General features: G+C 47.8%; 1 protein-coding gene across 1 annotated transcript; it reads right to left on the bottom strand.

The window, feature by feature from the left end:
- Positions 1-28: 28 nt before the first annotated feature.
- CCDC78 (coiled-coil domain containing 78) lies at positions 29-27,495 on the bottom strand. Its single transcript, XM_061567392.1, is given in 23 exon segments — positions 29-1,373; positions 2,052-2,151; positions 2,244-2,307; positions 2,882-2,919; positions 3,362-3,536; positions 4,707-4,915; positions 5,437-5,562; positions 6,539-6,617; positions 7,646-7,680; positions 7,682-7,735; positions 8,578-8,628; positions 9,290-9,442; positions 9,900-10,079; positions 10,357-10,443; positions 13,281-13,412; positions 14,526-14,654; positions 19,337-19,514; positions 20,374-20,567; positions 21,195-21,341; positions 22,606-22,748; positions 23,748-24,013; positions 24,944-25,113; positions 27,360-27,495. Coding segments are annotated over 22 exon segments (2,802 nt in total). The 5' UTR covers positions 25,066-25,113; positions 27,360-27,495; the 3' UTR covers positions 29-1,233.

Genomic DNA, 27,495 nt, shown 5'->3' with positions numbered 1-27,495 from the left:
TTTGCACACATTTGGACAGGCAAGCTAATTAAAACCGTCTTATACCCTGAGGCATATTTATTTATTATTTATTTATGGCATGGGTATAACATTTCATGGAAGCATAGATTTTAAAATATGTAGTTCTTGCACAGAGTTTTATTAAAACTAACAATTCAATATTCGCCTCAAATACACTACTTAGTATTTTATAATGAATCACCATTCATTATTTATTATATTGTAAAGCTATTTTTAACATTTCGGGGATTGTGCAGTTGTCGGTGCTGTGGGATTTCTCTCTAACTTTCGACGTTGGTTAATTGTACAATTTTTACAACACTTTTAACCTTTTCAGAATCTAAAAGTGTAACATATTGAAAATTATAATGTATATAAAAGTATACATTTATAACATGTACCTCCTCCTTGTGTTCATTTTCTGACCCATGCCGCATGTTATCATCATCATCATCATCAGTCATTATCAATCCACTGCTGCATTAAGGTCACCGCAAGCTCTTGTTCCCCAGTGGTGTGAATTCATTAAATGTCATGCATCCTATGTATACACTGTACACTCAAGATTCTAGTGGTTTGACTTGCGCCTGACATAGGAATTTCTACCGTGGGCCAACGTTTGTGAATAGAAAATATCAGGACCCCATGCTTCAGCAATACAGACTTGATCTTTTAGGCTAAAGTCACATCTTGATGAAATTGTCCAAAACATGTCTCCTTGGCAATGAGTGCTGTAATCTCTGATGGAGACAGTCGGACAAGTATATGTAACAACGCGTTTGTCAATCCACTGCTGGATGAGGGCCTGCCCCTAAAAGGTGGGTCGTAAGGGTTGTTTGATTCTACTTAACCACCCTGGTCAGTGGAAGAAAGAATTGGCCTGTTTGACAAATGTACGTGAATGACGTATATCACTAATAGACCATACAAGGTGTGGCCACAAACCATAAACCTGTGAGACGAAAGCCTTGAGTTGGGGCTGATTATGCTTAGGATCGAGAGTCTGATTTGGTAGAGAAACCTTTCTTAAACCATGCTAGGTCACGTGGTTGGTGGGCCTCTAAACATTTCATTATTCTGTTCCCAACGATCTTCGTGAACGATGTATAGTCGTGCCGTATGCGGGCAATGGCACTGTCGGTCTTCAAAATAATTTGTATCAACTGCTAACGATAGCACTCGCAGAACGAATGCTGAGATCACAACAAGGACGGTGGCGGGGGTGGGGTGGGGTCAGTACTCCCGGCTGCGCAGAGTGACCCTGCGTCTGGCAGCGCGGCCCGGAGGCTCGGGCGTGGAGGCGCTGGACACTCGCGGGAGGCCGGCCTCCTGGCCCAACATCCCTCGCAGCCGAGTCACCTCCTGCTTGTATCCTGCGAAAGGGGGTCCGCCGGGAGTGGGAGAGTAGCGGGCACGGCGGCGGTAAGTAACACAAGTGACTCGTCGGTGGCCAAGTGATTCAGTAGGATGATATATATTATCAGGACTCAGCAGGCGCAGCTAATGTCACTGGTGAATTCGTGTTTCAGCCACCCGTGATTAAAACTGGGTTCTCAAGTGGGAGCGAGGTGATGGTGTCAGCTTGTTCGCTATAGACTGGACAAAAAATGCGTTGCATTGTACTCTACCATACCCCAACATCTGTGCTCACTGCCGTCAATGACTCGCACTGAGCAGCGTGATGAAGCATGGTAAAACAATTCCCATTTTGTTACTTAATTTGGCTTATTCGATGGAGCTCTGAAAAAATATATTCTTGAATTAATGGTATATGGCAAACGATTGCGTACATCTAAACGTATACAGTATCTACAAATTACACAAAAAAAAGGAATTAATCACTGAATCAAACCGTGACCTCGCATTGTGACAAATCATCGATTCTCCTGCCTGTGCGTATCGTTAGACGCCTACTTTACATAATGACGGCCACACAGCTACACGTGGTGCGGGCACGGTGGTGTGAGGCAGAGCTTTGATTCGAGCTTCACCTGACGAGACTGGGATATTTTTTGGAGACTGACCGATCGAGAGACAGCGACGTTCACACCTGATCAGGTGAGTGTCCACGTACTCCTGCAGCTCCGCCAGCTGCTCCTCCGCAACGAGCGCTCGGCTCAGGAGCTGCGCGCGCTCCCGCTCCAGGTCCTCCTGCGTTAGCGAAGGACAAGACGCGGTCAACGATGATCGCAATCGCCCGCACGCCCCGCTACCACCCCATCCCTCGGGTGCTCGGCTCTCACCTGCGTGGTGTGAGTGAACTCTCTCAGCTGTTTCTTCAGCTCGGCCCAGCCGCCGTGCCCCGCACTGTGGATATACGTGTGACCTTTCAATTATTGGGGGGGATGCAACCCAAGTAACAAGTTAATGACTTTGAAAGATATGTACCGAGACTGTGTCCTGGGTCTGTGCGAAAAGTGTGAAGCTTTGTTTAGTGCAGCCCTTTGCCAATCCACTGCTGGATAATTGACCTCGCTTTACTATTGTTTTGGGGGTGGTGGAGTCCAAGAGCTTGCCAAAGATGTTAGCCATGGCCGGGACTCAAACTCAGGTCATAGGTTCGTCGCGCAATGTGCTTGCCACTCGACGACCACTCACCAATCCACTCGTGAGAAAACAAGACTGTAAAATCTCACAACAAGTGTGATTGCTGTGATTTTTATTCCACCACCATCACTGCAGCAATGTCACGAGGGTGCTCTCCTTGAAATCAATCTGACATCTGTTTTCTCAAATAATAAACCTTAAACGTGTGGGTGACAGCCCAGAACATGCAGCCATTCTGTGTATCCTTCAACATAAAATGATAAATTTTGGATCGTATATTTCTTGAAACACGTCTTTGTAAAAAGCATCAGCGGACACGTTTCTCCTGACTCACTCGATGTTTCCTGCTGGAGTGCCTCCCGAGACCTTCAGCTGTGAATGGAGGTCACACAAAGCGTTAAAACACAATTACCGTGGCCCAGGTTTAATTTAATACAAACAAAAATAAGTAACATTCGTTTATAACCAGGTAAGGGACAAATCGACAAAATAGTCCTTTATATAGAATGCGAGAAACTTGCATAAACGCCCATAAATTTACACACAGACCTATAAACTCACACAGACCTACAACGCTACCCATAGACCTACACAGGCTTTACGTGGAGACTCAGATGAGACCACCGCGACCAGCCAGACGTGTCTGTTTCACGGGCGACCTGGGTTAGGTAATTTAGCCCCCATTGTTCAAAAGAAAAGTAATCGACCACAAAACAAATTCACGTTGCTTAATCAGCTAACCCGACTGTAATCACCTGTCCGTCATCTCACAGCCCCCCCCCCCGCGACCGCCCCCCCCCCCACCGTGACGCACCTGGTCGCTGAGTTCACGGACGCGCCCCTCCAACTGCGCCTTGTTCTCGCGCAGCTGAGCGAGCTCGCGCGAGTGAGCCGTCTGCAGCTCGGCGTCCGTGAGCGAGAAGCGCGCCTCGGGCGGCCCCGGGTCCACGTCGGCGCGGCCCAGCGACACCACCTGGTCCCGCAGCACCCTGCACGCGGGCGGGCGGGGCGGGGTGTAACAACGCACGGACCGCGCTCGTTTAATTTCACACGCTCGCTCTGTCTGACTCTCTCTCTCTCTCTTGTGCGTATGGCTCAATGAATAGCAACTTCCATAATGGATGCTTTTGATGTTAGATCGCGTGAATATAAATGTGTCGTTAAATCCGCCACCACCCGACACAGCCAATTTGTAAGTTTGTCACGTACACAAAACGCGTCAATTCGTTACGAGTACAGCACGTCGGTCTGTTGGAGAGTAAACCCACAACATTTACCGTTCGAGTACAGTGTTTCGTGAGTAATTACAACCAGCCTCATCAGGCGACAGCCAGAGTTGTGGAGAAATCCTCCTGTTTCGGTCTTAAATAGAGACCAAGCGTGGGGATTGGACTAATAGCAATTTAAAAGTCAATGTCTGGAATAATAGGGCCAGGAAATGGCTTCGGTTGATGTGTGGCAGATTGCTTCGTTGCCTCTGTTGAACTTTCACCGCTGTAGAATCTATGGTCTGGTCGGCGTTCCCCACAATCGCACGGAGCTTTATTCGAGTTTCCACTTATGAAGGTTGTGGGCCGACCTGCCGTGAAACGTGGGATTGGATGTAACGTGGACCATGTCTTTTTTTGAGGTGGAGATGAAATCCCAGAGGTTCTGGGTTGGGTGATCCGGTGCTTCTTCGCGATATTGGCGGTTTCCCAAATCTGTCGCCGTTTCTATGAAGCATTAACAAAGCCCAAATGTCCAAGTGGTCTCTGGCTGTGCTCACGAGCGACACAGGTGAACGTTAACAACCTTCACTGAGGTTAGGCACTCTAAACACAAATTAACGTCATGAAATTTACTTCAGAGCAATTCATACGGCCCCAGTATAGCACAACTCATTGAGATGTTAACTACCTCCCTGACCCTGACGCCTGCTGTTGTACATTTGGAGTTTGCATGTTCTCCCCGTGGTCGCGTGGATTTTTCTCCGGATCCTCCGGTTTTTCCCTCCGCATTTAGAAACGTGCATTTAGAGTTTTTGTCCGCTATAAATGTCCACACGATAAGCCACTTCGTTGTGCTATAATTTCTGGTCGCTTCCGAAAATGACCTGCATAGCTCAGTTGGCCTGGTAACATATAAAAATAGACCGCCCCCCCCCGCCCGCACCACACCTGTAGGCAATGAGCAGCGGCTCGTGTTGTTTCAGCACGTTGCGCGCGCGTTTCTTGTAGGACCGTGCGGCGGCCGCGAGCTGCTCCTCGCGCGCTCGATGTGCCGCGCGCACGTCCTGCAGCATCGCGTCCACGTAGTGACGCGTTCGGGCGCCCTGCAGCCCACCGCCCTCTCCCATGCCCCGCGCCGCCGCCCCGTCCACGTAGTCCTGCCCGGGATGTAGGTGGCGCAGAGCGAGCAACGACGGTCATGCCAACGCGTGGGTACTCGCGGTTGTGCGGCAGTGTAGCGGTTAGCGCGTCGCGCTACGAACCTGCGATTATTTGAATCGGTTCTGGGCCTCCCCTTGGTCAAATCAACCTAAAATGAGTACCTGGTGTGGTGTGTAAACATCGTCACCGGGCAGACAAAGGCATAACGTTTGCATGATTTCAGGTTCCACCGCATGTCGTTAAGCACGGCGTTGATTTCTTTTCGGGTTGTACCGCACGTTGTTTGGCATGCTGTCAAGGTACAACCAGAAAGACACATCCCAGAGCAATCTTGGAGCTTGTCGCCACTGATCAGATGAACTTTCGCGAATCCCATTTGATACATGAAATGACTGAATGGTATTCTGCACTAGATAGACTGGAAGTAAAGTAATCTGGACAAATAACGACGTTGATTTGTGTGAACGTGACTGTCGGTCGCTGAACGAGTCCGAATGTTTCGCCCCTGCCAGCTTACAGCGAGGTCCCGCACGTAGCGCTGCAGCCGTGAGCGGTACTCCTCATTGAGCTCCTTGAGCTGCAGCTGCAGGCGAGAGTTTTCCACCTCCACATCCTTCAGGTTGCTCTCTGACGTGAGCAGCGCCTGTCGGGGTCGGGAAGTGAGGAGGTGAGAGCAACGGGATCGTCGGATCAAGGTTAGAGGCACATTAGCCAGGCAGGTTTGTCTTTTACAATTGATAAACCAGAGCACCTAGAGAAAATATACCATGCTCACAAAGAGATAAAGACACTCAAAAGTCCGCACAGATGGGTTCACAAACCTGCTTACTATGCTGCGATCTCCTGGAAAATTCACAGCCGTGCGTGTTTGGGATTCTCAAACATTTATGCGATACCCCCTTTCCTCAAAAACATTGCATTAGAGACGTGAGCCACTTCTCCCGGCTCGATGTGACGAGCGAGAGCATCGGCTGTCACAAACTAGTGACCTTTTATACATTTAGGTCAACGCGGCGCCATTCAGCTGCACGACGCAACACCACACAGCACCGCGCAACACCACGCAACACCACACAACACCACGCAACACCACGCGACACCACGCAGCACCGCAAAACACCACGCAACACCACGCAACACCACACAACACCACGCAACACCACGCAACACCACGCGACACCACGCGACACCACGCAGCACCGCACAACACCACGCGACACCACGCAGCACCTCACAACACCACGCAACACCACACAACACCACGCGACACCACGCAGCACCGCACAACACCACGCAACGCCACGCAGCACCACACAACACCACACAACACCACGCAGCACCACACAACACCACGCGACACCACGCGACACCACGCAACACCACGCAATACCACGCGACACCACGCGACACCACGCAGCACCACGCGACACCACGCAACACCACGCAGCACCACACAACACCACGCGACACCACGCAGCACCGCACAACACCACGCAACACCACGCAGCACCACGCAACACCACGCAACACCACGCGACACCACGCAGCACCACACAACACCACGCGACACCACGCAGCACCATGCAACACCACACAACACCACACAGCACCGCACGTACCGCGGCCTGCTCGGCCAGCTTGTGCTGCGCTTCACGAGTGGACCTCCGTGCCTCCTGGAGCTCACGTCCCATTGACACCCTGCTTGACACGGAGACAGGGTAAAATGTCCCTATACGTAGAGATGCAATTCGTGACATTGGCGAGCGCTGCCATGTGCGTCTGAACTCAGAGCGGGCAGCTGACCGTTTCGCTTGCAATGCCAACTCCTCGATATCCGCACTATGCCGGTGAAACTCGCTTCCCCTACCCCTCTGCCTTGCTGTTATCTGTCTATCAACGTTAGATCCTCTCTGGCGTAGGTTTTTGCCGTTGTGATATCGAGCCGAACAACGCGCAGCACAACTCTAAAACATATCGGCGAGTCATTAAAATCTCTTGCTCAAACTGTGTCTCTTATGTGCAACCTTTGCCGCCAGGCTACCGATGTGCCTGACCGGCGATGGGTCATCCCGACCTTGACTGCCAGTGGGTCGTTTCGACCTCCACAACAACCGATCAATCGCAGCGTTTCATGTGACGACCCAAGGCTCAAGGTCCGAGTCAATAGCAGAATTTCCACAACCTCGTGGTGCCTTCAGGGTAATCTGTCAGGTTCGTTCTGGTCTCATTCCATGGCAGATTTCCAGTGAGCCCTCCTTTTCATTTCTTCCCCTTTTTTCTGTGCAGTGTTGTAAGCTCTTCAGAGCAAAGCTTTACCACACCATCTGTTTGTGTTTGCATGTTTGTTGTTGTACATTTTTAGGTTATTACCCTGATTTAAATTGATTAATACGTGAACAGCTTTTCTCAGGAAATAAATACCTTGCTGATCTCATCAAGGAACATAAACCATCACGCGAACTCCCCGCAACGGCGCATCGCGTACTTTCAGATGCGCTTCTGCGGCCGTCTGGAACGCTCCTCCTTCCGATATGAGGAAGCCACAGGAGCTATGCACTTTGAAATCTAGACTGAAAACTCATTTAGAACTGCTTTTTGTGTTTGGTTTATTGTCCTTCCCCCGCACCTCCGATTAACACGGTTGGCTACGTGCAGTGTGAAAGAACATACATGAGAGTGCTGAAGAAAATAAAATAAAACTGATGGTCATGAGAGTGATGACTCACACTTTGTCCTCCAGCCTCTTCTGTTGCTCATCGTACTGTCTTTTTCAGAGACTCCAGCTCACCCCTCATTTGAGTCTGGTTGCCGAACAGCTGGTCACACGCAGGCCCATCAACAGAAATCAAAATCAGAAGTTTATTTTCCCTGAGAAAAGCCCACTGAGCTAAGAAGCTATCTTTCAAGGGCGACTTGACCCACGAACAACATCAAAGCATTCCATAATCATAGATTAAAAAAAACACAAAAAACTTAACAATCGCAATTATGTTGTGAAATTACATTCACACTTAAACGTTATTTATTTTAAGAGAGTAAGTTTCAATGAGGACAGATAGGGCAGAATGGAGATGCCAAGAGACGACACTACTGTGGTTCCAAAACCTTGGGGCAGCTACATTAAATGCTTTTGATCCGAATTGTGTGCAGCATCTGGGAACTATGTATAGATGTTCCAATGGTAATAACAACAGGCCAAACAAATAAAGAGCAGATCTACGGACAAAAAATAGCCTTGCAAATGAAAATATCCCTGCAGTGAAAATGTCTTCTTCTCACGTCATGGACTAGAGGTCACAATGATGTACGTATGTTGAGCTTCTTTCACACCGGACATAGCCAACCGTGCTAATCGGAGCTGCAGGGGTAGGCCAACAAACTCAAACACAAAAAGCAGTTCTAGAGAAATGAGTTTACAATCTAAATGGTTTAAAAGTGCGAAGTTCCAGTGACTTCGAAATATCAGGAGGAAGAGCGTTCCAGACGGCTGCGGAAGCGCATTTAAAAGCGCTCGATGTAGTGTCCTACATTGAGTATCCACTGGGAGTCGTAATGCAGCATGGAAAAACCGAGTAAAACAATGACACACTCCTCATTGCTTGAGATGGTGCTGTGGTTAAAGCTACGTGAGACAGAGCTGTAGAGTCAGTTCACTCACGCTCCTCTCCAGGGCTCTCCGCTCCCGCTCCGAAGCTATGATATCTTCAGGCTAGAACAAGATATGAAAACCATGAACAGAGCAAAAAGCAGACATTTCAATGACACGCTACGAGTAAACAAATGGTGAGTGTGTGGGTAGTTGTCACCGACTTCAGCCCTTATGATGAAGTGAAATCATGTATTTGATATGAAGGCAAAAATGTGTTAATTACAACTACCAAATATGATGTACACAACTCTCTCTTCTCATACACCGATCGTTAACTCACTCTCTCTTTATTCTCAATAAAGATACTCTGTATATCCTTAAGGAGCAAGTGCTGTTAGCAAACACAAATGAAGGCCGGCATGGTACACGAGGTGGTGGGTGGTCAGCACCACGCCCGGCCGCCTTTGTCTCCCCGGTGACGATGTTTACACACCGCAGCAGGTACTCATTCGAGGTTGAGCCGAACTTGGAGAAGCCCAAGATCGGTTCAGGTAATTGTCGCTGCTGATGCCCGTGATTGCGATTCGAACTCGGATCGCCAATTTCGTAGCACAACGCACAAACCACTACACTACCACTCCCCACAGCACCCCCCACACACTTTTCCTTTCACCTCCAGCACCTCTTTCGGCTGTCCTCCCACTCACCCGACCCCTCCTCCTCCTATTTTTTACTTTGATGGCTTCCTCCATCTGCTCCGCCTCCTCCTCTTGCCGCTCACCTTGATCGCTCTCTCGGAGAGGCGGCTGACGAGCGACCGCACGCGCTGCAGCTCAGCGGCAGCCTCCTGATAGGCGGCGTGGGAGCGCGTGAGCCCCTCGTGTTGCCCAGCCACGCGCATCAGCTCCATGCTCAGCTCCTCCGTTTTGGCCACCTGCAAACGCCGTGAGATGCGAGGAACGGCACAACAGCCGGTTCCGTGAATGCAGCATTTTGCCTTTATAACCTGTGTCAATCCACTGCTGGATGAAGGCCTCTGTCGCGTTAGAAAATATTCACAAGCACTGGTTAGTGCGAGTTGGTTATGGCGGGCGGCATCGAAGTTGCAGCATGGTACAGTACAATGCGATTGTTATTTTTGTGCAGTCATTGGTTACCGGACTGAGACCATCAAACTCCCCACACTTGACAACCTGGTCTAACCACAGCGCGGCTGAACCCCAGCATCTCAGACCAAAGATCTCAGTGGCGCCGGCTTAGAATCTCTGACCGCTGAAGCAGACCTGATCCCCTCCTGATTGCATCTTCCAGTGATGTTCATCAGGAGGTGTAAGGAGACAACACCTCCCCCCCCCGTGTGGGTGGGTGGGTGGTGCGTCAGAGCCCCGCACCTCCTTCTCGTGCTCCTTGGACAGCGCCATGTAGTTGCCCTTGAGAGCGATGTACTCGTCCGCCAGCTGCTTGCGGTTGCGCTCCACGTCCCCGAGGCGCGTGCGCAGCGCCTTGGCGTCGCGCGCGATCCGCTCGCGCTCCGACTCCAACGCGTGCACACGGCTCTCCAGCGACACCACCTGCGGGGGGGGGGGTGAGTCGGGGGGGGGGCAGCAAAGGGAGGCACGAACAATGGACGCAGGCAGGCACAAACACGGTAAAAGATGTCTGTAAGCGAGAGAGCTTAACGTATGGGAGCGATGTCACAGTGCGCCAGCATGCCTGCAGGCCACCTCAGAATCGGATTCACCTCCAGTGGTACCGCCAAGTGAATTATGTATTTACGTTGAATTTCACAATCGATCTCATCTGGACCCGCCGACGAATCGTGGTAGCCAACGCAACACGACCGCTCACCGTGTTTTTGAGCTCAAAGCCCTCAGCCTCGTAGTGCTCACGCATGTGGTTTGCTTGGATCTGCAGCTCGATGAGTTCCTTGGAAATCTGCACGGGCAACACATACACACGTGTACTGTGGGGGCACTGGTGTTCTACTCCAAATAGAATATCAGGGTCAAGGTTGGCGGCAGTGCAGTAGCACAGGCTGCGATTTTGTTAATACCCTCGCCCTGTCCCCATCTGCATGCACCCTTCACATCACCCACGCCCGCATGTATCCTGTATCACGCCCAACTCTGTATCATTCACCCCACCCAACCCTGCATGCATCCTTCACCCCACTCACCGCACCTGTATGTCTCCTCTACACCACCCACACCTGTAACATTTACCCCACTCCTCCACGCATCCTTCACCCCACTCACCGCACCTGTATGTTTCCTAAACACCATCCACACTTGTAACATTTACCCCGCTCCTACACACATCCTTCACCCTGTTGTGTATGTACCCCCTTTTTATTTTTTTTAATATTATTTTTTTTAAGGCTTATTCTGCCATCATATATAATATTGTTTTTTTAATAGACACGGGGCCACGTGGGAACGAACACGCCCCCACACTTCCACAGAGGCCCCCACACTTCCACAGATGCGCGCATACCTCATTTCAAAGGAAAGAGGACATGACAGGGGGGGCAATAAGGTAATAAAAAAAAAAACTCCCCTAAATTCACACAAGAGGAACAAGGGAGGGGGGGAATTGCAGGCGGGGGGTTGCAGAACCAGGAGACACGGAGGAAGAGATAATTATATTCTGAACAAAGATAAGCCGGGATATCAGATTAAATAATCACAAGAAGTCAAATAATAAGTACGGAATTAAAGTAGAAGAGGAATCAAGGGCGGAGAAGGCTCTCAAAATTAACCAAACACAACACCCATGGGAAGCGAGCAACACGGCCGCCTTTGTCTTTCCGAGAGGATCTCCACACACAGGCACCAAGCTAGGAAATGACACCCATAAAGGGGGCAATGGCTCAAAGGAAATAAACACGTCTTCGAATAAATAAGCGCATGCGCCGGGTGCTCCCACCGTGGAAACAACCGCCTTTGTCTCCCCACAACACGGACAAACACGCACGCGAAACACACGGACGGACACACACACGGACGCAGATGGTTCAGCCCACAGGAAGGTTTTATGACACAGCCTTTGAACAACTCGGGAAGCCGAGTGGAAGTTTCCGATATAAACCGAAGGAAAATCCATACAACTCAGATCGTCAGGGGCTCTGGCCCCCATCACAGAGATCGTCAGGGGCTCTGGCCCCCATCACAGAGATCGACAGGGGCTCTGGCCCCCATCACAGATCTCCAGGGCTGTGGCTCCATCTCTCCTCGTCGCCGCCAACGAAGAAGCTCCTGTCATTCAGAATGACGAGGTTTGCGGAGTAGCGACGCGTAGCTACAAGCCGAGGTCTGCACCACCTGAGAAGAATCGCTACCCTGAGTCGCAGAGCTGCGAGTGAAGCCAACAAAGACGCCAACGTCCACCCTGCCACGAACGAAGCATCGCTCCTCGTCAGAGTGACGACCAGCGAACAACCCGCAGGAAAGGCGGAGATCGCTGAACGAGCGACAACGAGCGACACCTTGCGCCACCGAGCGACACCGAGCGACACGAGCGACCGAGCATCTTCAAGGACAGCATCGTGCCAACTCGTCATCTAGCAGTAGAAAGAGAGAGCGCACGAGCAGCACCAAGCCCCGGAACCATCAAGCGCCAAGCAAGCAAGTTTCTTCAAGGAACATCGTGCCAACGCCGCTCAATCCAGCAGTGGAGAGAGAGAGAGAGAGCAAAAGCCGAGCGACACGCCGAGCGAGGGAGCAGCAGGAGCTGTTCGTATCCTCCCACACCACACAAGCTAACGACACAATTAATATTACGAGGGGACAACGCACACACAGCACGCACACGAATAAGACTTTAAAAGAAAAACTGTCTTTTCGTTTCAAAAAGGGTTGCCATTTCGAGGTGGTGCGTTCAATATCAACTGATCGTGCAAAGCAGTTGCTGCCGTCGAGTTACATAAATGCATAAGAGTTTTCGTTATTCATATTGCATAATTGCATAATGTCACAACTGCATAAGTTTTTGTCGTTCATATTAGTTAATTGCATAATCTTGCCCATGAATTATTGACGCATGTTTGACCTGCATGATAGAATGTCACGTGCTTGTTAGAATAAAATTGTAATCCAGAAGCATATCGAGTGTTCCTTCCAAGTCCATGCAAAACTGTCTTATTCTTGACAACTGTATCCTGTGATGAGATCTGAACCTGGAGACTAAAAATAATAAACACACTAAGATAATCAGCAAATGTTTAATCGATGATAATCGTGTTATCCTGATTGATATAACCCTGGATAAACGAAACCAAGCCTAATTAACATAACTGCACACATTAACATAACCGCAAGCATCCGCATAAATTACTACGATTATCATAATTTATGCATATAAATTACACGCATTATCATAATTTATGCATATTAATACACACACTATCATAATTAATGCGATTTGCGCATTTTTCGGAAAATTATTAATTTTTATTATTTTCATCAAATTTCATAATTCCAAGACATACAACAACCCCACTCACTGCACCTGTATGTCTCCTCTACACCACCCACACCTGTAACATTTACCCCGCTCCTACACACATCCTTCACCCCACTCACCGCACCTGTATGTCTCCTCTACACCACCCACACCTGTAACATTTACCCCGCTCCTACACACATCCTTCACCCCACTCACCGCACCTGTATGTCTCCTCTACACCACCCACACCTGTGACATTTACCCCGCTCCTACACACATCCTTCACCCCACTCACCATACCTGGATACATCGCTAAGTCCGGTCAGTACCTTCAGCTTCTCCTCCTCGCTCATCACCAGCTTGCTGGACAGGTCGCTGCGCGACCCTGCCAGCTGTCCCAGGCGCTCCTGAGCCTCCTGCAGCTTGTTGTACACGCGCTCGTTCTTGTCCCGCAGTTGCTCCTGCAGCGGAAAGCAAATGACATCACGAGTAGATTTGGTATTCACGCCGTTCTTAGAGCGCAGGGCAGTCACAAACGAGCTACGTTTCACAAGATGGAGAGAGTCTGCAGTAGTTTCGCAGTCGGTCACAATGTTTGTATGTTGCTGTACCTAATGAGGTAGTGGGAGCGGTAGTGTAGTGGTTAGCCCGCTATACAACGAACCCGGTGACCCGAGTTCAATTACCGCTCACGGCCAACACCAGTGACGGTTATCTGAACCGGTCCTGGGCCTCCCCTAGGTCGACTCAGCCTCAAATGAGGACCTGGTGTGGTGTGTAAACATCGCTACTGGGGAGACAAAGACAGTCGGGCGTGGTGCTGACCACCCACCCCCTCGTGTGCCATGCCGGCCTTCATAGGTGCTCGCTAACAGCACTTACTCCTACAGTTTGTTAAGGTTATATGGGGGATCTTTGTCTAATGAAGTAATTTACGAGTATTTTTTTATTTGGTAATTTGGACATTGAAGTTGCAGTGTTGGGATAACTGACCATGGTGGTCCCTGTCGAGCATCCACGAGTTACTAGTGGATATTAATTAATGTGACTATTTATTGGCTATTCATTTTAGAGATTTTCTCAAGTTACTCCACTGCTCTCTCACATGAACCCAACGATCATTCACGGAAATGGTCAAACATCCCCACATTCAGGACCTTCCTGAAAAGGAGTCTTGGGATTTAGTGAGATTTTCTTCGATTTTATTCGGTCATTATTATTATTACTTACGATAGTGTGTTTGTACTGTCGTGTGTTGCTGTTGACAGTGGGGAACACAGGTGGTTTATCTGCTTGTCATCTCAGTCAATTAGCCCATAACACCTGGGCTTGTCAAGTAACATATAACGAAATTACTAGACATCTATGAATATTACTGGACATCTGTGAAAACAAGCTTCATAGCTCATCGGATTCCTCCAGTATAAATAAATATTCTGATTCTGAAGCGAGAATTGGACATTCACATGTCGTCAAAGTGCACCGAACTTAGCACAGGCACCATGACAATGTGACCACTACTTAGTGGGGAATTGCGTCTGTTATCGTTGTTGTTGTTGTCGTCGTTGTCGTACGTTCTCATTGGTGAGCCGTCGCACATGTTCCCGCAGGGCCTGGGTGGCCTCGTCCGCTTTGGGGCCCATGCCTAGTGCAGCGACCCCACGCGCCGCCTGCAGTCGCGCCCGCAGCTGAGTAAGCAGCCCCTGTGACACGACACGGACCACGGGACACGGGCAAAGGACAACTCAATCGAGTGCACGTATCTCTTTACGTAAGGAAAACTGCGGGCGGTGCCGTGTGGTGGTCAGCATAGTGGAGCAAAAAAAACGATGTAGTGCTGTACATCTGTGTGTCTATGCTCCTCCCTGCGTTCACCAACCCGCACTTACCACCTTGGTGAAGTATGAAAAAAAATAACCGCCACGACATGCACGGTGTGTGGGGAGGCCACATCCACCAGTGGATTGACAAAAGGGCTGTGCGTATACATCTATTTCAGCGTGGGCGTGAGAATAAAGGGGGCTCAGAGGACTGGTGGCCCCAAATATTTGGACATGAGTGGCAAGTACATTTGCCATTCCCCTCAATGAAAGGAAGACGAGACAAAAACCACATACAGCTCTGAGTCCGCAGACACCGCTATATAATGAGTCGGAAGCTTCATTAATGAGAAAACACGTACGGCCGGGTACGGGTACCCGTTTGCGACTCTGGTGCGGCCAGGTACGGGTACGGGTAAGGAATCAAAACCCGTTTGCGACCTCTGCCCTACGCCAAGTGGTTATTAAATTAAACTGCGCCACGCTTGTCAGTGCAGCTTGCTAAAGGTGGGAGGCACAGATGTGGAAGAACAGAAGTGCAACAATGGATTTAGCTGCAGTGCCCTCTGCTGCCCACAACGTAGACCTGCAGCAGCCTATAACAACCTGGAGTACGCATTGGCAGTCACCGGTTCAAGGACTACCCAGGCTCAAGCCAGCTCAACTCCAGAGATCTGATGAGATCGGGTGCATTCCGGATGATTTGGCCATAGGCTCACTACTTTAAACTCATACTCTTTGGTTCTTTCGGTAAAGTCACGTAGGTGAAAATAAATAAACAAAATTACTGTAGGTGACAAGCTTGCCATAAACAGCTCTCTTTGCCCACTACAAAAATTTTGTTTCTTGCTATGGTTGTCCCACCTGATGACGGAAGCTTGTGTTGCTTCCGAAACGTCGTGATTTAATTTCGTTATTTTTATTCTTATTTTTATTTTCACCGACGTGACTTTACCGAAAGAACCAAAGAGTATGGATCCTTGCAATCACGAAAACTTCAAATCTACTTTGAATTCATATATGGGGTGATGATTCAGTGACCTCGCTATAATGGACAGAATGACCATCTCTCCAATGCTGCCGATGTCTCAGCAGTCAACAAAGGCGAGCATTGCCTCTCCAATGCCGATATTTAATGACCACACCGCTACCACAGAGGGCGTTAATTTTAGGCTAAGTTAATCAAAGGGAAGCACAGGCCAGTTTCGGTAGGTTTCGTTTTTATCAATTTAAAGTAAGGTTTATACACGAAACACAGTATTATACATGTTAATTAAAGACATCTTTAAAATAAACAAGCGTCATTATAAATATTTAATTTTACACATATATATGCAAAGATTAACTTTATTTATAAACAGGTGACAGAACACAGAAAGAAGCAAGAGGCAGTTCCACAATTTCAGAAGTAAGTTTCAGACACTTTCAAGATGTATGTACTCAGCATATTCATGAAGTGGCGTTTTACTTCGGCATGCCATGTCAACCAATTAGGACTGTAATTCTGATAGAAGTACTTTGTCCACTTTTTGGGATAAGGGAGAAATGCTGAAATTACACAGCATTTGTTTGCACCCCAGGTCTCCCATGCAAAATACATGTTTTTCTCAGTGGGCTGTATGTATGTATGGTGAACTTATTTCGTGCTGTATGTAGCCAACCGCGTGAATTCGACGTGCAAATGAAAGTCATGCAGGTTTGTAGGAATTCAATTCGGATGGTACACTCATATGAACATAGCTTTTTCTCAACGTAATACTGTACTTCAACTGATTCACCCACAAAACCCACATGCACACAAACTGTGTAAACGTACCTTTGTATCCGACAGCCGGTGATAATAACTAAGCACGGCGGTCCATTATACTGCAGCGATCCACAACAGACGATTTTTTTTAAATAACTGCCGATGTTTATCGTTTTAGTCTCATCGTGATCTCACGATCTATGTGCGGTGGCCGGTCTTCTCCACGGCTAAGAAAGCAATTTCACGGGCGCGATACCAGTGCCAAGAGGACGGAAATTAAACCAAACAACACAACAAAAGAGAGGAGCGCATTTAATAAATTAAAAAGCCGACAAACTCATTCCTCTTCTCTCGGGGCAACCCTAATACAACATGACGCCGAGTAGCCGAGGTAGCGAGGTCGCGAGGCAACCGGACGGCCAGAGCCCTTGGTGGCGAAGCTCTGCTGTTGACTCAAAGGTGTGCTCGCTCGAGAAACCAAACAAAACTCACCGAAAGATTTGCTCTGGAATGTGCACTCAATGGGCCGCACTCAATGGGCCGTGCCGTGCATGCATTCGTGCATGTATGCAAGGGGCGACTATGAGTCAAAGTGTTGATTTGACATTTGTCTACATGTACTGCACAATTATTTTTGGCAATAAAACAGGTGTTAAAATGTTCAAACACCAAATAGATAAATTTTGCGAGGCATCGAGTCTGCATTAACCACACATACTTGTGGCAAAACATGCAAACAAACGTGCTCTGATAATGATATAAGCAATGTCTTTGTAACTCTATTGGCCTACACCAGAGACAGCTTTCTTTATGGGCTTGTCTCATCTATGGGACCTTTTTGACACTGGCAAAGAGGTCCCATAGATACAATTATTTTTGTTTGTAAAATCACCAAAATGATGATCGTCAGCCTCATCATCATTAGCAACAGCAAGCCTTTGCCCGTGAAATGCCAGCTCAAGGTCTCCCCCCACACCATGGCTACCCATTGCATAACTTTTTATTTACCCATGCAAGGTCGTGAAGGATGCGTGAAATGAGATGCCGCATGTACATTGTGCACATGCCAACACGATAAATGAACTCAGATGTGCCAAGTGTCCTGTGCCGTGGTGTTGCTTTACTAAGCCATGCTATTATAAGCTTATCTGTGGCATGGGGTAGGCTGTTATTCGCTCTCCTAAGCTGACATCAAACTGAGAAATTCAAGTTTAAAATGTATTAACATCACGTAACCTCGCCACGATGGTGAGATGTTAACTACCTCGGATGGTATACAGGAGGTCGTGGGTTCGATCCCGACCATGATGCCTGTATATTTGGAGTTTGAGTGTCTCTCTCCCTGTGGTCACGTGGATTTTTCTCCAGGTCCTCCGAGTATTCCCTCCACATTTAGAGTACCGGTATTTGGCTGCTATAAATCTCCACGTGATTAGCCACTTCACTGAGCTATAAATTGTGGCCAGATCGCTTCTGAAAATGAGCTATAAAGCTCAGTGTTCCTTACCTGGTTAAAAAAAATGTTTAAATCGTTTAGTGTTGTGTTTAACCAGCTTAGAACTCAAGGCATCAGCATAGTCTAATTTACAAAATAAGTTGTGACCAGTTGAAAGGGTAAAAACCTATTACTATATTTTGCCACTGGTAAAGGAGGTCTCATAGTGTAAATGCTTACCCCGAGCTCTCAATACTCTGATAGTGCGCTGTCTTTGAGTTGTACGCCTTTTGGCGTCATCTGGTCCAACACCAATGGAGACTAGGCTCTAAGAAAAGCTGTCTCGGGTGTGGACCAATCAACTTCAAGGACAGTGTATATCATTATCAGAGTTGTTTATTTTTGTTTGCATTTTGACTGCTTCTATTGTGATTATTGCAAACATGATCCCTTGTATAAAGGTGTCAGTTTTTGTACCAGTTGAAAGGGTAAAAACCTATTACTATAAGTTGTGATCTTGTTTCAATCTATGGACCACAGCAGGAATTTGTACCACCTGACGTGGGAAAACTATTATCAAATGTGGCCAATATAACATTCCCCCTGGCCGCTGACGTTACAGTACCTGCTCAGGGTATCACTACGCCACTGGATCAACCTACCGCCACCTGCTGGCTACTCGCACACATTGACCTTTCAAGCTCAACAGGCAGGAATTCCACGCACCTACAGGCAGTAACCATCTGCATGCATGTGTTCAGTGCCCCCACTTCTTTACGAACCCCCAGAATTAAATGTGGTTTTCTTTTTCCCCGTGTAACTCTGCGTCTCTTTGATTCTCGATCTGTGTCTGTCTATTCATGTTTGTCTCTGTGTTTGACTTTCATATCTGTCATTGTGTGTGTGTATCCCTCCACGTTGCCTTTCTCTCTTTGTGCAGCTCTCTCCATGTCAGCCTCACCCCATATCTCTCTCCATGTATCTCCGTAGCTACGTCTATAGGGCTACTCTCTCCCCAGGACACAGCCCCGCTTCGTGCCGATATGGATCTGCCCTGCAGTTACTTATACCTGTAAGTGGGAATGGCTCTGCCCACAGTCAGAGCCGTAGATATGTTGAAAGAACTGGCAGGGTGCCATCCTCTCGCCATCTCACCCCCACACCCACCCCCCAGTTGCTACGGCGCGGGCACCACCCACCAAAAATCTGAGCTACCATCCGCCACTATTTGCTTCATCTGCAACAATTTGGCTACACATTTGGACAACGCCTCACTCGGAAGGGGCAACCGGGGGCGGCTGTCCCCGCCTGCCCGCCCGCCCGCCCGTCCGTCCGCCCGCCCCAACTCACCCTTGGTATGGCACTGCCCGCAGTTACTCATACCTGGACATGGTAATGGTTGGACGCCGGGAAGTTGCAGACCCGAGCCAGCGCCGCGCACAGGCGCAACGTGGCACCCACGAGGGGCGCGGGCGCGGGATCCCGGGGCAGGGTGCATAGCACGCGCGTCGCGCAGTTTCCACCCAGCACGTCGCTCAGCAGCTCCGTGAGCACCGAGCCGCTGAGACGAAGACACACGGCAGGGTGTCACTCGGCGAGGAACCTCAATGCTACGACTAGCTATGTAAAAGATTCGTCTGTTCATTGATTAAAATGGATTTGTACGCTCATGCACACGATTATTTAAATCTTGATTTGAAGCTTTCGTGCCTGCAGGAATCCATACTCTTTGGTTCTTTCGGTAAAGTCACGTAGGTATAAAATAAAATAAATCACGACGTTTTGGGTGCAACACATCAGGTGGGAAAGCTTTCCCACCTGATGGACGCTTGTGTTGCGCCCGAAACGTCGTGATTTATTTTATTTTATACCTACGTTACTTTACTGAAAGAACCAAAGAGTATAATTATTTAAATGTTTCGGATGTTGGTGTCATGCTTAGCACAATGGACTTGAAGTCCAGAGGTCCCCGGTCCAGTCTCCAAGGATGGCAGTTGAAACAATGACAGAAGTTTTTTCAACGCGTAGATTTTCTAATATATGTCCATAATATATGTCCACCCAGCAGTAGAATTGGACGCACCGTAGTTATTTGATCGGCGAGGTAATAATTGGTGGTGGGGTAAAATGTGGGTACTCTGTACGAAGATGCCTGGCCAGCGTGGAAAAGTAGGCCAAGATACCCTCCAGGGGGGCTTACTGCAGCTCACTTTAGTAGAGGAACCTTCTGCGAGCAGTATCTGCAGGGCTGCACCTTTACCTGTTCTTGTAGGCAGAAGAAATGGTATCGCCTTGGTGTTCACTAAGGTACCGCCACCTCTGAGACGACCCCAATGAGTTCAATATCTGATCGGGTCCCATGGACTATGTTATTTGTCTGCATAAGCCAGATATCCACAGGCACTCTCCAGCCCGCGCACCTGTAGTCAATGACGCGGTCGGCACCCGGCGAATCGGCCAGGGAGCCAGCGACTCGAGCCAGAGCACGGAGGCTCCTGCTGCCCGGCTGCTCGTGCCCACCCCCCTCGCCCTCCGCTCCAGGCAGCCCCTCGGTGCCAGGCAGCTCGACGAATCGGAGCCACGAGCTCGTACCGTGCGGGTCCCCGTGTGCGTGCTGTTCAATGGGACGAGCGGTGATGATAACAAAATGTAGATGATGCCAAATAAGCACAGTGGAAATTTCCAGGTGGCTCAATACTTTACACAATGGATACGTTTTGAATTAAACATGTTTGATTTTCAATTAAAATTTCATATCTCTTGGATCATTTTGCAAAACGTCTTCCTGCTGATAATAGTGACATAACCTGATGTCAACTAGCTCTTTGCTTACAAATCTCTCTACTGGTCGTCTTTTCAGGCATGTGTCAATCCACTGATGGAAGAGGGCCTCCCCACACAGTAAGAGTTATTTGGCCATACTTCCCCACACTGGTTGATGAAGGTGGGGAGAGTGTAGAACAAGAATTGATTTTGCTGCGCTGACCTCAACGTCTACCTTCCGAAGGTGCAGACTACGGCCGACTCCATCCAAAGCGACTGCCTCAATCCACCATCTCAATAACCGCAACATAAATGCCCAGTTGGAAGTTACTGTGGTAACCATGTCAAAAATGGGCCGTATCCTAAATACTCTCTTAGATGAGGTCAATATCTGGTCGGGTCCCATGGACTATGTTATTTATCTACACAAGCCAGAACTCCATGCAGAGCGGTGCATCGGGGAGGGCGGTGGCGTTACCAGGTGCAGATGCAAGGTGAGGATGAGCGTGGAGCCGGGCGAGCTGATGCCGAACTCAGAGGGAACGGCCCCGGCTCGTCGCGCCCAACCGCGGTGGAAGACCGTGCTTGCCTCGGCCGCCGATCCAACAGCCACCCGTCTCAACCCCTGGGATGCAGACACAGGCAGGTACATCCATGCTCCATCAGCACACGAGCCCATGGGCCCTTGACTAACGTCTCCCTTGTTACGACTGCGTAGGTGTTCGTGGTTGTGCCGTATGGCTCTCTGATGTAGTTTTCGGGTTGCTCGGCGTGTTGTTTGGCAAGATGTCCCAACGTTACACTCCCATGTGCTTCAGGAACTGAATTCAGGAAAAATGTAGGTGTAGTACATATGTGGAACTTCTTTCGCACCGTAAGTAGCCAACCGTGCTAATTGGGAGGTGCGTAGGCATTGCATTGGTGAGGTAGAGGTGAACTCCTCACGCTGTTATTGGATAATGCTGAGGTGTGTGTTAATGTGTGGTTGTCCACTAAATGTATTTAAAAGTTCTATTTGGCTCTCACTAGGTAATTGGATCCCTACTCCTGCTATAATACGAATGGTTGCACCGTTAATTGAAAGATCCGAAAGGCTACTACGTCTCATGATGTGACATCACAGGCACATCTTCTTGGTGCTTTCGGTAAAGTCACGTAGAAGGAAAATAATAAAATAATAAAAATGAAACAATACAAAAATAATTCTCACGACGTTTCGGCCACAACGCAAGCAGCCGTCTTCAGGTGGAGAACAGGTCTGTCGAGAAGACAGAGTCTGAATGGCACGCCCCAGGCTCCACCTGAAGACGGCTGCTTGCGTTGTGGCCGAAACGTCGTGAGAATTCTTTTATTATGTTTTATTTTTATTATTTTATTATTTTCGTTCTACGTGACTTTACCGAAAGAACCAAGAAGATGAATCCCTGCAGTCACGAAAGCTTTAAATCGAAAAATCACAGGCACAATCCAGCATAACATTGGGGGGAGAAAAAAACCCCCACATCTCTTTTTAAATTCTTTATATTAAGTTCGCTTGCTTGCTTGCGTGCTTGCTTGCTTGCTTACGACCGTGCAAACCTTTCGGTCATTTTTTAACCCACTTCCCGTGATCCAATCGAGCTGACATTTTGCACACAGACTCGTTGTGCGAGACAATTAATGTTCGTGCAATTTTTTTTCAAAATTTTACACTGTTTAGGGAAAACAAATTAAATATTTAATTACCAATTGCTTAATACTGGCAGACAATCATCTGACCCATAGGTGGCAGCCATCTCAAGCCAGAGGACGAGAGGACTCTAGCCGCCACGCATATAAAGGATTTATAGTGAAAAACTTTGTTTTTACGGGTTATACTTATTTAAACCTTTGTAAGTGCGGTGGCTCACCCGCACGTAGATGCCCTCCTGTGGGCTGAAGTCGAGCTGCAGGACTCCCTCGTTTCCTGGGGCCGGCGGATCCCACATCATGAGATCCCTCACACTCTCATCGGCGCTCATCTCGCACAGGGACAGCGCCACTGCACGGCTCCCTGCGCAAACAGTCAATAGAACAAAAAAAATGCTCAAAGCAGCGATGGGACAGTAGAGTGATAAAGAGGTGAATTTCAACCCTTTGCAAGCTGGATCCTGATATAAAAGATATATTTGGTTAATTAGTTTCTTGATAATCTTTTGAAGGTTCAAGGTTTTAAGAACTAACTTTTAATGCAATTTTTAAGAGTTGTTATTATACAGCTATCATAACCATTGCATATGTTTTGTAAGGCTATGTGGAGTGGATCAGTCATGCACCGGTTAGTGTGCTGCTCTATGAATTATATGACCTGAGTTCAATTCCCAGCCAGAGTTAACATCAGTGGCAAGTGATATATGAAACAGTCCTCAGCCCCCACCTTTCCCAACCTCACCAACCTGCACTGAGCAGCATGGCAAATTGCCTGATGATGCCTGGTTGCAACTACCAGTGAAACGGCCTACCAAATTGTTGAATGTTGTGGATTTCTCTCCAACATAAAATTGTGCTGAAGCAATAGTAAATTGGCACGTTTGTCATGAATGAAAACTTTATTTATCTGTGCCGGGTGGAGGAGGTTGTATGCCATGCATTGGAATTTTACTAACATGGTCTGATCGAAAAATCAATTATGAGTTAATAAATCAATATATATTCTTTTTCGATTTAAAGCTTTCGTGACTGCAGGGATTCATCTTCTTGGTTCTTTCGGTAAAGTCACGTAGAAGGGAAATACAAAAATATTATATTATTATACTATAATGGTATTGTATTCTTTATTATTTTGTTATGGTTTATTTTTATTATTTTATTATATTATTATTTCCCTTCTACGTGACTTTACCGAAAGAACCAAGAAGACAATATATATTTCTTCCTATTCCAATGAATCTACCTTGCATGTGTCACCCGAGACTCAAAAATCCAAGGCGGATATTGCTACATCCTTAAACCGGAGCCACGGTGCCACCACCAGCAACACCAAGACAACTCTATCAGAACTCTTCCTCCGTACCAGGCGTGGCACCACTCTCCAATGCGGCGAACAGCCTCTGCATGGCAAGCGGCACGAGCCCCGTCGCCCGCTGCTGCCCAGCACCGACCCCGGTTACGACTTGCATCTGGGAGGACACCATGCCGGCCAGGACCCTCTCCTTGTCTGAGCCTGTAGGCCCCAGCAGTAGCATGCAGCCATTGTGGCCTGTGAGCAGGCCATCCAACAGCGGATCGAGCAGGCGGCCCAGTGAGGTACGGCCTGTGTCCCCGAGGAGCTCTCGAAAGCTGTTTGTGGTCAGGGTAGGGAAGATCAGCGAGGAGTCATTCAAAATTCACAATGTCTTTTTCAACGGAAACTCTACTTCACCACTCTGGTGTATATGGGTTCTTGAAGCCAGGGAACACAGTCGTGAAAGCTTTCTATGTGCCTTCTTGTCCTCGATGTTCTCAATCTTTGTTGTCTCTCTATGCTACTCCTTCTCCTTGTGCTCAATCACGCTTTCGCTTTTTCTCTTCTCGCTCCCCTTCACTGGAACAAACTTGCCCTCCACATTAAACAGTCGCCTTCGCTCACTAGCTTCCGCTCCTCATTCAAAACTCACTTCTTTTCTCTAGCTCATCCCACAACCACTAAATCTCTCCCCCATAACCACGACTGTGACTGTCTCCTCTTCATATTCTCATTATATGGCTATCACTCATTCATTAAAACCATTCATCATCATTTACTGTAATAAATTTTGATTTCACGCATCACAGATTTTCCATTGCTTCCTCTCATCTATTTTATTCACCTCATCTCTGCCATTAAGTATGCATATGTACCACTCTCAATTCTATGTAAAGCGCCTTGGTTAAGGCGCTATATAAATCACGTTAAGATAAGTACAGTGCAACATTGATATTTGCTGCACTATCCTCTGCTGCTACAGCGTAGCCCGTCAGCAGCCTAAAGCATATTTTTACGTGAGGTGAGCATCCATTCCAGCGCTATCCAGGCTAAAGCCTGCTTGGCTATCAAGATCTGACAAGTTTGAGCACCTTCTGGGTGATTTTGTCAAAGGCCTAGACAACAAACTAAACGTAAAATTGCTTTTTATTATTTATTGTCCTTTAACCCGCACCTCCGATTAGCACGGTGGGCTACGCACGGTGCAAACGAAGTTGAACATACATACATACACACGTATTGCTAACGTATGATGTGCTACTCACGTGAAGGTGAACCCGCCAGGACCCGGGCAGCTGAACGTTCTGTCGTCAACGAGGCCACGCAGAGAGCGGACGCTCTCTTCAGGTAGGGTCTCGGGCAGCAGTGCCCACACCTCGGTGTCCATTGCAACCCAGGAGGAGACCTCCGCTCGGCTGCCAACACCGTCCCCTCACTGTCAAAGAACGAAGTCAGCGTTGCCGTGTTCAAACAAGAGCTGGATATTGCGCATTTTTATGACATCGTAATCTATCCCCAACGTTATCCCCGTCGTGCTTATTGGTGGCATGTCATGAAATGAGGTATGTATGTGAATCTCTCACAGATCCGCACCTTCGATTAGCGCGGTTGGCTACGTACGGTGCGAAAGCAGTTGAACATACGTACAGAGTGGATTTCTTCATGTTACGGAATGGCCTGTGGAAATGGATAAGTACAGAGCTACCTCCGAGATCCTTTCCAGTGACGTGTGGTCCACAAAGAAGGGGGCAGCATTTCCACACACATGATAGTAGTGTTCATCAGGTGACGGGATCTTTTTTATTTAAATGATCAGAGCTATATTAAGACAAATTAATACAGAGCCAATTGATGTGATGCCTTTTGTCCAGTCATTGGGGACTGAGTTATGACCATCAACTCACCGCACGTGAGAACCCAAAACCTATTGTTGTACTGCACGGTAACTTTCCATGCTCCGACATTCTATGACTTCTTGCTTCTTTCGGTAAAGTCACGTAGAAGGGAAATAATAAAATAATAAACATAAAAAAATACAATTCTCACGACGTTTCGACTACAACGCAAGCAGCCGTCCTCAGGTGAAGAACAGGTCTGTCGGAAAGACAGCGTCTGAATGAACACCACCAAGCTTGGCAGCGTATATTTAAGCTGGGTTAGAGGAGGAAGGGCGCCTTGACAAAGTAATTTGCATATCAACAGATGAATTTAGCATATTTATGGAAAATGTAAATATGGGATTAGTCACTACTTGTGGAATGCGTAGGAGGTGGGGGGGGGGGTCTCAAAGTCATATTATGCCCGTGCATTATTTAGGATTAGTAGCAACAAAGGGAGGAAGTAGGGTTAGCAGTAATAAGGGGAAGGAATTTTAATAGTAAGGAGCTGCAGCAGCCAAACCACCACGTAAAAAAACTGGGTTGGACCATGTGAGACTAGGCTCTAAGGAAAGCTGTCTCAGGTATGGACCAATCAACTTCAAGGACAGTGCACATTATCAGAGTTGTGTTTTTTGTTTGCATTATGACTGCAGGTATTGTGGTCTATACAAACATGACTCCTTGTAAAAAGGTGTCAGTTTTGTTGCCAGATAGAAGGGTAAAACACCAATTATCATATTTTTACTGGCAAATGAGGTTCCAATGGTACATCAATATCATCAATATACTAAATATACTCTCCTATATGCTGAGCTACTAACAGTAAGTCAAAAAAATATAATATGCCTCCAGCTAAACTTTTTCCTTACATCACACGGATCTACCCGGTACTATATACTGCCATAGACAAACCCAACATTAAATTATATACTGCATTACTACCCACCCTACTGAATACCGTAGGGTGGGTAGAATAATACATAGTGTAATATTACAATGTATAGTCTAAGGTGGTGTATAGTAATGCAGTACGGTGACGATAATCGGAACCGGTCCCGGGCTTCCCCTAGGTCGACTCGGCCTCAAATGAGTACCTGGTGCGGTGTAAACGTCGCCACTGGGGAGACAAAGGCGGCTGGGCGTGGTGCTGGACCACGCAACCTCTCTCGCTCACATCACTTCAAGTTCATTCAGTTTCATTGATTAGGTGTAGCCCTGTGAGCCATTCGGCTCTTGAATCGGGTGCAACCGCAACAAACAAAAAACAAAAACATGAACAAGAAAACATCTTAAAGTGACTATGTGACTGAGTGCAAACAGAACATTCAAGAAAAGACAGCAAAATATTGCAGAAAAAGCACCGTACACCAACGCTGTGTGCAAAAATCCCAGTGGGATGCAAGTCAAACAACAACAACAACCACAAGACAACTTAGATTAAGGCCATCAGTCTAACTCTGTACTACAACAACACAAACAACAACAACAACCACAAGACAACTTAGATTAAGGCCATCAGTCTAACTCTGTACTACAACAACACAAACAACAACAACAACAACCACAAGACAACTTAGATTAAGGCCATCAGTCTAACTCTGTACTACAACAACACAAACAACAACAACAACAACCACAAGACAACTTAGATTAAGGCCATCAGTCTAACTCCGTACTACAACAACACTAACATGGCCCCAGCAATATGCATTTTTGTTCGGGCTCTACGCTGGGATTCTTTGTCTTTAGGGTTCGTGTGAGTACACGCACATACGTGCGTGTGTGTATTCTGTTTACATACCTTAACAAGTAATTTTAAAGTGTACGCGTCGCTTGAATGTTGGGGCTTCGTCAATGTCCAATTTCAGCTTTCACGCCATGGCGACCGAGGGTGACAGCGGCTCCCGTCTCCATGGAGACCGCGCTTCGGATTTCCC

This window comes from Lethenteron reissneri, chromosome 39, assembly GCF_015708825.2.
Source record: "Lethenteron reissneri isolate LAM-NWPU_2019-01 chromosome 39, ASM1570882v1, whole genome shotgun sequence".
NCBI classification, from domain to species: domain Eukaryota; kingdom Metazoa; phylum Chordata; class Hyperoartia; order Petromyzontiformes; family Petromyzontidae; genus Lethenteron; species Lethenteron reissneri.
Note: the sequence above shows the minus strand (reverse complement) of the source record. Positions and strands in the feature narration are given on the sequence as shown.